Source organism: Bemisia tabaci, chromosome 6 (assembly GCF_918797505.1).
Source record: "Bemisia tabaci chromosome 6, PGI_BMITA_v3".
In the NCBI taxonomy this organism is placed as follows: Eukaryota; Metazoa; Arthropoda; class Insecta; order Hemiptera; family Aleyrodidae; genus Bemisia; species Bemisia tabaci.
This window is the reverse complement of record NC_092798.1, coordinates 53,003,809-53,016,839: the sequence shown is the minus strand read 5'-3', so window position 1 is coordinate 53,016,839 and position 13,031 is coordinate 53,003,809. Positions and strand designations below refer to the sequence as shown.

The 13,031-nt window shown below is 41.3% G+C and overlaps 1 protein-coding gene across 1 annotated transcript in view; it reads left to right on the top strand.

The window, feature by feature from the left end:
• The window catches only part of LOC109041996 (uncharacterized), a 70,947-nt gene extending 63,077 nt beyond the window's left edge, over nt 1–7,870 (top strand). The window contains exon 4 of the mRNA XM_072301972.1: nt 7,602–7,870. Within this exon, the coding sequence (XP_072158073.1) occupies nt 7,602–7,631 (30 nt within the window). The 3' untranslated portion in view covers nt 7,632–7,870. The remainder of the gene's footprint in view (nt 1–7,601) is intronic.
• The last annotated feature ends 5,161 nt before the right edge of the window (nt 7,871–13,031 follow it).

Sequence of the window (13,031 nt, the reverse complement as noted above, 5' to 3'; positions counted from 1 at the left end):
GCATAAGCCCTGTTTGTCAAGCTATCGTCGTAACGGGCATCCAAAAAAAAGGAGAAATAAAGAAGTAGAAGGAAGTATTTATTAATACATTTTTATTTTGACAATTGAGTCATTTGTAGAAACGACGTTCAAGCTTTGTTGTGCTGTTCACTTTTCGGATCATACAACTTCTTCTTTCCCTCCTCCTCCTCCTCCTCCTCCTCCTCCTCCTCCTCCTCCTCCTCCTCCTCCTCCTCCTTCTTCTTCTTTTCTCCTCCTCCTTCACCTTCTTCTCCTCCTTCTTTTTCTTCCTCTGCCTCCTTTGATTAGGGCATAAACCCTGTTTTTTCAGTTATCACCATATCGGGCACGCATGCATGTAGGTGTGAAAATAAATTAAAACTAGTTCTCAAGTCTGGTTTCGGCATCATGAGAGAATGCAATAGTGTATTTTCTTCGCAAAATATCTTTTAAATATACATGTTTTTATCATATCAGGAATGTGAAGAGTAGAAATATGTAGGAGTTTCGTTAACTAAGGACGGAACTTTGGGTCGGGCCACTAAAGATCGGAATGTGCAAGGCAGGAAGGCTGTCGCGATGCCAAATGAGGTTCTCTGGGACCAGAGAATCTCTAAAAGGACTAAAAGAAAAATTTACAACGTCATCGTCATCAATTGCCTGATGATTTCTGGGAGGATAGGAGGCAATGGCGATTGGGGGTCGCAGGGCGCGAGGCTGCGCTATGAAAGCGGCTTTATGTATGTATCCAAGCAGCCAGATGTCATCTTTTAGAATATAAAACAATCTCATTCATCTTCTAAAGCACAATTCACTCATAATATTATCAAAAATCTTTATTAGTCTGAAAACTGACTGAATATTTTCTTAATTCCTAAGTATTCTGTCAAACATATATTTTTGGCTGTCCAAGAGACAAGGGATCTCACTCTTTTGCGGCAAAATTTTCAGTTCATCGAAGGTTCGAAAAAATTAATTTTGAAACTAAGATAGAGTTTCCCTGGAGTAAACAAGAAAGAGCGGAATAAATTCGCCCACACAGTTGCATTGGAACCTGACAATTTCATGTCCTGAACGTGCCCAATTATGATTCTTATTTGATTTTATTGCGGCTCCATTTCTTGAAGTGAACTTTTCAGACGGTCATAACTCTGGCTTCACTTGACATTTTCAAGCGTTTTTGAACCAAAATGGCGCTAGAACAGTTTTTTCCCTTTTTTTTCTGTTGTTTAATGGCTTTGTGTCAAGCGAACAGTTTTTAATGCTCTGTTAACAAAAAGCGATAATAGTGTCAACAGATTTTGGCTTTTCTTGACAAAAAAAGGACGACAGCCCCTGCGCAGGAACCTGAAAAATCATTTTAAAAAAATTGCAAAATTGAAGAGATGGAAGCAAGATTCTCGTTGGGAAAAACGTTGTATTCAATACAGTAATCCACCAATGTATCAATTGCCACGTATTTCCCCCCAAAAAGAGTCCGGCTTTTATTTTTCTAAATTTTGCGAATTTTTCTTTTGGTTGAGAATGATTTTTTAGACTCATGCGCGAGGGCTAATCGTCCTTTCCTGTCGAAAAATTCAAAATCTGCCGAGAATTTTGACTTAGTGTTAGGTAATCGATGCACTGTATCGCACTTTTGTTCGACCACACCAAGAACTGAAGACGAATCAAGTACAAAGGATAACCGGACTGCATTTTGCAATTGGGAACTATATTTTCTGGCTCATAATCGAAACAACATATGTGCCATTGGTTTTTCTATGCGGATAGGTGTTTTTACGTGTGAGCCAGAATTTGCAGTTCCGTACTGCAAAATGCAGTCCAACTGTAAGAGACGCAGTCTGGTTTTCTCTGCGGTTTTATTCGTTGAGCAAAAGAATATGTATAATGTAGCACTGAAAAATTGTCAGTTAATTCCTCATGATCCAGAGTATATTCAATAACAGTCTGAAGGCTCTAAGTAGTTTAGTTTCTTCCAGCCGATGACGCACTATCTGGTAATTCCGGCGTGTCTCGTGAAGTAAATTCCTGATTGCTTTAGTTTTAGTTTTTTTTAAACTTATACTTAACCCACAAGCTATGAAGATAGCTTAGTGATATCTTTCTAGATATCCATGTATACCCTATACTTGTAATGTCTCTAATAAACTGCTTCCTTGACCCCCCCCCCTCAAAGTTTAGTTTTCTGTTAAAAAATATAATATCCCGAGGGAAACAAGGAAACGTAGTTTGCAGGTAGGCCGATTCCGTTTATACCTATCCAAATAATACCCGTGGTTATGTTTGTGTTCAACTAAAGATTGGATCGGATGCATTTCTCACGTTGTTTTAGAGACCAAATAAATTTGAAGCGTGCCTCGAAAGAGGAATGACTTGACATTAGTTTTTGTGTATAAATGCGACAACATGGCGGATCCAAAGTTCCCAACTTCCACGCTGGCGTGGTTGGTGCTCCTCAGGCCGGGCGCAAGAATGAATGAGGCGCTTGCCGGCCGCGGGAGCGAGATGGGGATTTACATGGAGCAACTCTACATTGGTGGGCCCGCGTCTCGGCGCATGTACCCGTAAATAAAGTAGATAAATAAAGGAATAAATGTGCCACACAACCACAACCACAGCCGCAGCCGCAGCCGCAGTCGTCCCGGACACCCGTCTCCGTCTCCAGATCCCGCTCCTGACTCCCGATCCGCGCCGCCACGAGGTGCGTAGCGCGCCTCGCACACGTCAACCCCCCCCCCCCCCAACGGGGTTCGCGGCCCCCGGACTGGCGCCTTACGCCCACTATATGTCACTCTGCAGCTGCATATTCTGCACCAAGTGCCATAGTCACAGATTTCAATTGGGGAAAAAATTGGACTGAATTTATCAGGAAAAAACCAACCCATATTCTGGAAAAATTGAGTTAAAAATGTTTTCGAGTTCCACTGGTCGTATGTTTTCTCCCGCCAAAAACTCAGAGTCAAAATAAAATTGCGTTATGAAAGAGCTGTTTAGATAGTGCACGAGTGGTCTGCATCACCCTGTATTTATCTATGTTTAAATGGACGAAACCTAAGGAAACCAACCTACAAAAATCACCACCGTGCTAGGACTCGGATGACCCACATAATTCTCTTCCAATCTACCTCGCATCCACTTTATTTACAAGCAAGTTATGAGTTACATGCCGTAGCTTTAGAATTCATAACGCAAGGAGAAGAAAGATCGGGTAAAATCATACAACAAGCGAACAAACTATATACATTCGTAAAAAGTATCATGAACACACTTCCATCCACCGGAAGGTGGAAGCCTTGCGACAAGGCTTGCCGTTGTTGCGGGAAATTCTACAATTTGTTGTTGAGAAGGCGGGGTAGCAGAGAAGAAGCGGCGGCGCGGCGCGGTGTCTCCTGGAAATCGGAAGTGAGTCTAGCATGTGAAAATCTGACGACTCAACAGTGAACAGCCAACAGCTCCGACAAGGACGTGTGCGAACACGGATCCGCCGCCGCCGCCGCCGATGGAGTAGCTGTCAGTTATCTCTGTCATGACGACTAATGGAAAAGGAGTAGCTGTCATGACTCGCTAAGATGAGCTCCTGTCCTTTCCAGACATCGATTTTCCCAGTCCAAACTTCAACCGAGACACCGGAAACACCTAGTTGACGAACACAATCCACCGGGAGGTCTCCCCAGTTCCTATTGCGCCCAATTCTTAGCTTATCGACGGCGGAACCATAGAATGAATAGACTACGTCAACAGAAGCGAAAGCCACCGCCATTTTTATGCCATCGAAGCGAAACTCGATCAACTACTAGTCAATAAGTTGACGTCTGCGGCTTATCGACGTTCTGGAGAGCCCGAATGATAACGGATACAGACGTTTTTGGGAATTAAAAGAGATTTTTTGTTCTTGTTTATTGTTATTCCGAAGAAGTACTGTATATTTGCTTAAAATTGTACGTTTCTTTCCAATTTTATAATTGAGGGTTAACCTCAAATCAGGTTTCAATAAGTTTGAAGATTGACCGACCCCGGGAAAAAAAAATGTTAACATTGGTTCTTATGGAGCTTTCGCCTCTGCAGTCGGCGTAGTCTATTTTGGACTGTATTTTGCAGTATAGAACTATAAATTCTAGCTCGGTTTAAATACAAAGTATGTCCCATTAGTTTCCCTATGTACATAAGTGTTTTTCCAGATGATCCAGGATTCATAGTTCAAAATTGCAAAATGCAGTCCATTTATACTATGGCGAAACTACCAGACCACGTACCTCGGCTCGCCACGTTGCAAACTTCCTGTCATACCTTATTTTGTAAATGGAAAATTAATCGACATCAATTCTTGAAGACTTTCGTGATTTTTCCTCTCTGTACGAAGAGAACTCTGTGAAAACTTCAAGGAATAATATTGATTAGTTTTCTTCTAAAAAAATAAAATGGGAGCGGAGATTTTTAAACACCGCAATCGAGACATGTGGTTTGGAAGGTTCATCGTCGTTATGTGTTCCACTTCGTGGAGGTGAGAATCTTGGGTTATAAATCGAAAATTTCATGACAGTACGCTCATCTGAATCTGTCACTGAAAATATAGGGATTGGCCTCGCAGATTTCTAGATACAGGATCGGATTTGTGGAAAAAGACCTTATCTTTAGTGAGAGAATTTTCCTTGACTTTTTGCATTTGGCTGAAGGAAGAAAATCCGAAAATTTTGACGCGAGTTTGACTGTATAATCTCAAAAATTAAAGGAGATTATAGTCCTGAAGATCCAAAACAAAAATTCATAGGTTGAAGAGATACTTGGTTTAAAAAAACTGAGAAAAATTTTCTCACCGAAAATAAGGTCCTTTTCCACAGATCCGGTCATGTATGTGAAATCATAGCAGAAAAATATTGGGGGAAAGAAAGCTGACTTGGGTACGGTAATGAAATCTGTATTTCTGAAAAACCAGTTCCTATAGATTTTCCTGATTTCTTATATCATTTTCAGGGTAAAATATTGAATTGAATACCCCTTGTAATTGACTTATTTAGAATACAAAGCTCGCAAAAACATTTCAGAAACTCTCTCGGATGGAGGTTTATTATACAGATAAACTGCCTCGAAATTAAAACATATTTCATTTTATTTTTCCCCCATTCTGTGGGGGAGCTCTGGCACTCTTCAGAAACTCAAATACCTCAATATTTATCTGAAATTTCGTCGCTTGGAGGACATAAGGGTGTAACTGCACATTGAGATGAGCCCGGAAAAGCGTTGAAGAAAGGGTTCATTACAGAGTGTAGTTACGACCTTATTTCAGGGGGGCGACGATTTGAGTTCTACGATTACTACAAACTTTCCGACGGTATATCATACTCGTGCATAGGGTTTTGTTTAGAAATAATAAATTAATGTCAAAAAATGGTCCTATTTGTTGCTTTTGTCAGCAACATAAGCTTTGATGAATCAAACAACAAATTTAGGTAAAGAAAAGTACAATTAACCACCCACAGGACCAACACATTCGCCATAATAAATCCTGAGAATGTGCTAAAAGTTTAAGATAAAGTTAATATCAAGGAATATCACTTTTTTGATTTAGAAAGAGTGGAATGGATTCTTAAACCGTCTGCAAATTGACAATATAGTTTTGAGAGGTTAATAAAGAAGCTTCTACGACTTATACTTACATCTGAAATGTAATAATTTCATCAGGTACTTTATTACCTATTAAAATTCTAAAGTGATTTCAAAAATTGCAGCTGGTTATAAGGGTTAAAAGGTTTACATGAAACTTTAAGCTTTCTCAACACTGATAGTGAGGGTTATGGAGTTCGGTGCAACTACTTCAGTTTTAATTGACTCTTTTCATTCGTTGCATTTGTGTGTTGTTACAATTTAAAAAAGGTTCTGCGTCTGTTCAAGACGCTTCTATAGCAAGCTCTTTTCCTGTGTTTTTTTTACAAGTTTAATAATTTGAAAGTGGAGTTTCAAGGATATCATTGCATCGAAAATAATAACATGACGTATTTTCATTAAAGTGATGAAAATCACTTAAAGTCGATTCACCCTATCACAGTTTGTCACAATTCTTATAATTTTAGTAATCATCCCTTAAACTTTCAATTATAAATTTTAGTTGCATTTGAGGGCAAACTAAAACCTAAAATCATCACTCCGGTGAATATTTAATTTTCAGATACATTATGAATGTGATATTTTTAAAGAGATCGGGGCCAGAAACTATAGGCCGGTTCTCTACTTTTCGGAATACTTTAGAAATAACGAAACTGCTGAAATCCTCTTACGAACACGCAGCTTTGACAGCGAAAGGACGTGGAATAACATGTTGAGGGATGGGATGATGGCGCAAGCTGAGCTTTTGATTTTCCATCGATGCAGCGCGAAAGTTGCACCGGGAACAAGGGTCGCTGCGAAGCCATTACTAAGGTGGGAGCTTCGAAAGTGGGTGGGGTCTGCCAGAAAGAGAGGGAGCCATCGAAAACCGCGAGCGGCAGAGAGAGAGGAGAACAATGACGTGGCTCGGCTAGCGATTAAAGTGCAACGTGAGAAGTGAAGAAGAAAAACATGAGGTCCAAGTGGGAGGGGAAACTTAGAGCTAGAGCCGGCTATGCAAGCCGAGCTGCAAAGTGCATTATTGTGTGTAAAAAAGAAGAGTTCACATCCACTCTCTGCACTGTGTCATGGTGACGGTGACGCGCGCTTGGCCGGGGGGGGGGGGGGGGTTGTAACAGCTACCTATCGCAGAATTCATGCACTGGATATAAGGGTTTTCATGCTTTCTATGCTTATATTTCTCATTTTCACCAATAGTTCCGTTTCCTCGTGAAACCCCAATTTTCTTGCGATTTGTGAACTTTCGAATGTATGCTGATCCAATACAATGGCGGGCTTTGCTATCCATCGATAGCTCCCCATTTGAAGCTGTGGTAAATGATCGATTATTAAGGTGTTCGCCGCGAACACCCTGTTTATCGATACTTTTCCATAGGTTTAAATGGCTGACCAATCGATATATCGCAAAGCACGCCACGCCATTGATGACAAGCGACTCGTAGCTGCAAAATAAAATCCTGTAAAACTCATTTTTAAAAAAGACATTTCTGCAAAATTGCGAATTTTTAGGTTTCGATTTTTCGCCGTTTTGATGTGTCACAAGTATGTCCCTTTTCAAATATACATGAAATGTAATCGAGCTCTTATGTTGTTTGTCTGGCAAATTCTTCTATGTTTAACGCGAAAACTCAATAGAATTGGTTTTGATGCCAAGCACTTTCAGACATCACCAGCGTCTATCTCTCACACGTAACAACTTTAAGTTACTTTCTTTGAGACTTTACTTTTGAGACAAATTATATTAATTATTGAAAGAATCAATCCAGAACTCCCATAAAAGGCAAAAAAAACGAGGAATAATCGATGAAAATTTGCACCTATTGTACTTCAGAGAAAATTGTCATTTTCTCAAGGAGGAGTTGTGATCTTCTCTGAATTTTTGAAAAAGGTTTCTTCCATAGTAATTCATAGATTCATTTTTTAAAGTACTCAGTTCATTCTTTAATGTTTTGCACAGGTCGATTACGCAAGTTTTGATACTTTTTCAATTTCTTTTTCAGAATGACTGTTGGCGGATTCTGTCGTTTTAACAAAACGGCCCAATGATTATGAGTGTAACCTTGGAAATTTTAAGACCATCTTGTTATGACGCACCACACACCCTCAATTTCACACAAAATATGTTGCTTAGTTGAACTGCATTTTACGATTTGGAACTACAAAGCCTGGGCCAGTTTAGAGGCAACGTATCATTAGTTTCTCGCTGCAGATGAGTTTTTTTTTTCATGGGCAAGTAATTTTAGTTATCAAATGTATAGTCCAGCTTTGTTGAAAAGTAAAACATGTAAGAAAATTAGGCAATTTCTGATGTAGTTACGCTGATTTTACTGTTTAGATTTGTCCAAAATGCTCGGGAAACGACAAGGAAGTCTATTGAGATTATGAGTATAACTACGACGGGCAATATCAGTTTTTCATATCGGTACCACGAACCACCCGCCGTGACACCTCCCACCACCCTCCTCTTCAAAATAAAGGCGGATATTTGACGGCAGGGACTAAGGCCCGGACGGGCGCCGGCCGTAGCCGTCCCCTCCTCCCATACTCCACATTGCCTCAACAACAGCCATACCCACCCAACTCAGGAAAAGCGTAGGTAACTCATGCGGTTATCCTCCCTGACGTAGGTGCAAGATCAAAGTGCATACATGCCCGTCGGACCGGTGCATTTTCTCGGTTTTTACGCCCGCCGTTCGCCCTCGTCTCTTTCTACGGAACATCCTCACCTCTACGCCGCCTAGTCACAAAATCACTTGACTCCGGCTCCAGCGAGCCTCCCCATCCCTCCACCCCCCGATCGCCCCCAGCTGAGCTCTTCCCACCCATCCCTCACCACCCCGACCGCCCCCCAAGCTCACGACGGGGCTTGCCATTGCGACAAAGATTCCCCCCAACCACACATACTGGCCAAGCTACGAAAAACCGGCTCGCCACTCCAATGTTCGGAGCGTTGCCAAAAGCTCTGAACGAAACCGCGCTGTGAATTTTCTAGATTTTAGAATCCTCTTGCCATTGTTAGAACAGTTTCGTATACCAATGCAGCCGCTCAAAACAAACATCTGATATACGAAACGTGTGTTCCTTTTTCATTCTTCGAACTACAAAGGAAACGATTCACACTTAGGGCCGTTTGGAAATCAAGACCGAAAACGGACGTTCACAAACTTTGTAGGACACAGATCCCGCACCGCGGACGATTCGAGTAAATATTGACAACTTAAGTCATTTTCGTGTTTTTGCGCAATCTATAAAACAATGATATTTATGAACACTCACTAAATCGTATTTGTTTAAGACGTTGATTTCACCAGACCTCCCGCTGTCGTGGATTATTTCTTTCGCGTGAAATTTTCAAGCGGGAAATTAACTCCTACCCTTACCCAAATGTGTACGCAGACTCCGACTGATAATGCAATCCGGAGAAGTGCTATGGAAAAAAAAATAGATCCTGACATTTATCTTAAATGTTTTAATAAGTCCTAAACACTGAAGGAGCAGCCCCGAGCCCAAAAAATGCCCGTATGAGAAGAGTTCGAAGGCTGAGCGGAGTTCAGATCGGAACTAATTTCACCGACACATGTCCTAGGTTTTCTCTTGAAAGCAATCCACAAATCTAAATGACGCTCTTAACTCTGATTTGGGGTTTATGCGTATGCTTGCAATGAGAAAAACAACGAACACAACTGGCCAGAATTCTGGCATATATTCTAGACTTCGCGCAGCCAAGAATATTTTCTCTCTTCACGTTAAGCAGGAACATGCTCTTACGTCACTAATATCTAACCAATAATATGACAGGAATGTACTAAACACACACAACTTTACGCAAGGAATACAATTTTTGATCATAGCATATTTATCCTTGATTCCATGAAAATTTTTTTAGATCGAGGAATATGTCTGCCTAAATAAGGGGGAAAAACACGTGAAATGTGACCCGAGTTTTAAATAACAAGGTGGTAGAAAGTGCTGGGCCTCACAATGGCTCCTGCGCGGACACATCAAGGCTGAAAAACTCCACAACTATTTAATTAGAGAAACATCGAGAGTGTTAATGGTAAACTTTGCTCTTAAATTCATTAGAATTCAAATTTTTGACAACACGTGACAAATTTGGTAGTTTCTTTCGGCCTCTGATTTTCTCGCACAATACTGTGGGTCTACTATTCTTCCACCTTGTTTCTGCATGCTCAAAGCAAGCACTCTTATTTTTCCAGAAAATTGAAAATTTTCATCTGTAGGTAACTTAACCGTATGTGCCGTTTCCAGCAGAGCTCGCCTCTGATCTAGATTGAAAACTACATACAAACGAATCCAAGGTCCCAGGTGAAAAAAGCCCACCACATACGCACTGCCGCGAATGCGTACTGACTTACTCCAGCGATACTATCAAAAATTCACCGCTTTTTTTACTGGAACGAAGTCAAATTACACTATGCTTATTCACACCTCTGGGTTTCGGTTTGCAACACGCGCACGACTGTCCTGAAATCGATCAGTTCACTCAAATTAAACAAGTCAAATCTCGACGAAAACTTAAATTCTAAAGTTCGATTTCTCCTGTAGCGCGGGAGATTTGGCATCATCCGAAAGCTCATAGGACGTTCCTCCCTAGGACGGCACCATTAGTGGACGGCGCATCACTCAATTCCCGAGGGGAGGGGGAGGGGCTGTCTCCATTTTTATACCCCCCAACCTCCGCGCCCCCTCCCCTAGACTTCCGCTCCGATTCACTTCCTCGCGACCCTCGGTTAATTATCAATGAGAGTTGGCTCCAAGATTCTTTTTAATAATTTATCGGTCGTGTATGCAAATAAATGAGCCAACTGCGGAGGGTGTTGGTGTCGCCTCGCGTCTGTGTGCGTGAGCGGGCCTGTGCGTGCCCGCTATTGTCGCGCCGACCCCCAACCCGACCCCCGTTTTTTTTCTCGAACCGGCGAGATCGGTAGCAGTGCGTAAAAGATGGAATGAAGGCAGATTCAAACAAACAAAGGTCGCGTGGTTGGGCCATGCGGGCGCGGTGCTCTGTGCTCTGCTGCCCTGCTAAGGAAAAACGCCGTATGAGCCTTTTGCCGTTGCCAAATTTCCCCTGGCAAATCACTAATTTTCAGGAAAATTTTTGAATATTTGTGTACCGATTTCTCAGATAAATTTGTTCGTAATTTGATCTAGATCGTTTGAAAATTTCAAGGAAAAATAGTCATAATTATCCTCAAAAATAATAAACATTTTATCGAAGGAAATTTGGCAACTCTCAAATGTTCGTACGGCGTTCTTCCTTGGCACGGCAGTATGTCGGTCCGCAGAAACCTCGCCGAAAGGAAGCGGGGACATTCAAGAGCCCGGGAACAAAGTGAGAAAATAAGTGAAATAAGAGTCGGAGCAAAGGATGCCGCTTGTTTACATTTTCTCAAGGTGGATCATCTGAAGACGAGACCGCCAATTCGGCGTCTTTATGCGAAGAGGAACTATGTACAAATGAGTGAAATAAAAAGGTACTATGTGCGCAGGATTTCCGCGCTTCTTAATTTCTTTTTGTTAAATTTACTTATGAATAGTTCCTTTTTGCATAAATGCGTCCAATTCAGGTCACCTGTGACGTCAACGATGGTGTTTATTGGGCGCAATCGCCGTCAGAGAAATGGTTCGGTACCAGCCGTGCTTGAATATACACTGGCGTAAATGCGTAAGATAAATGAGGAATAAAAAACCTCAAGAACAGCTGCTGTATCCTGCGTAAAGGTATTCGGATGTATGCAGAATAGCGTTGGGTATATTCGAGGGGAAAAAGCCGCCTCAACTTTTGAGGTACATTCTGAATTATTAATTTTTTGGCGAAACAAAGCAATCTGACGTATATCCGGTGTAGGAAGCGGCGCTTGGCCCTAGGAGGTTGACAGAACTGGTGCTTCTTCCAAAGATTTTGAAGTTTTATTTGTCTTTCCTCATTTCCCGTTTTGGTATGATGCCAGTGTTTTTAGATTCAGAAAAATAAAAGAGTAGGTGCTCAGTGATCTAGTTTCTGAGTGACCTATGGTAAATTGATCTGGTATCTTTATACAAAATAGCAAAATGGCATGAGCAAATACAAGACCTCAGTTAGTTAATTTATTACGACGATAAGCAACTATGCTATTTACGTCGGAGACCAGGAATTTATCTTGAATTTACTTGAATCAAGAGCTTTAAAATTTCGGTAATTCAATTTGAATCATCAGAACTGGAAGAATGGATGTTTAGTGGAAGGACCGAGGTAATTTTGAATTTCGATGCGTGTAGCATGGGTGTTTGGAGATTACAATACTACTTGCTTGAAATACATCTAGATCATATTATGATTGACAGGGCCGGATTTTCCTACTTGCTGCCCATGGGCCGCCTGTATTTTGCCGCCTCCTTCTCATTCGTTTTGAAACATCAACAAAAACCATCAAGTGAACGTGCCAGCGGGGGAGGGGTGCATAAGACGCGTTTACTCGTGTTGAACACATTTTTTGGGAAAGCCATGTCAACACTACAAGCAAAAGGTCAACTTTACGCGAAAGTCAAGTTTCGTAAACCTATCTCTGATGGACAAGGCCTTCCATTCATGAGAAATGAACGAAAAAATTATGAAAGAACAAACACAAAATTTGGTTCAATAATTTTAACTTCCGCCGCCGCGCCAACCGCACCGTGTTTGGCGCAATGCGTGAAGTATTCACGCAGTCTTGTAGGCGCTATGCGTTTCACGCTGACCGCACTGTGTTTGGCGCAATGCGTGAAGTATTCATGCATTCTTGTAGGCGCTATCCGTTTCACGCTGACCACAATAACCGCACTGTGTTTGATGCAATGCGTGAAGTATTCGTGCAGTCTTGTAGGCGCTAATATGTGTTACATGCCGATCGCCGCGCCGAGGGCTTCTCCTTTTCATCTCATGTCCTCGTCATCATTTCTCTATAGGTAAGTCGCGCCGTTCCAGGCCAAATTGCACGTTTGGTTTCTCTCTTAACTCGACTAATTAAAGGTGCTGCCTCTTTTATCACTGAAAGACGACAAAAGTAGAAATTACTATACTCTCAGGAAATGAGAGATTTTGTAGCCTTTTCTTGTTTGTAATATTTTTTTTCTAAATCCGATTTTTTTTACATTTAAAAAAGTTGCAAAATTTGCGGCCCCCTAGATTTGCCGCCATGGGCCGCGGCCCATGTGGCCACCCCCTTAATCCGGCCCTGATGATTGATGCGGTCAATGGATACGTTCTAGATTTCCAGATAGACGCACTTAAAATTTTTCTCGAAATGACTGAAGATTCAATTTTCAACATCAAAATTTCATTTTTATACTTATTACTTTTAAGAAAAATTTTTCCTAAGAAATGAAAGAACAAAAAAAGAGCCTCAATTATTTCAACTGAATTTTTGAAATCGACGCTTTTCGTTCGTAAA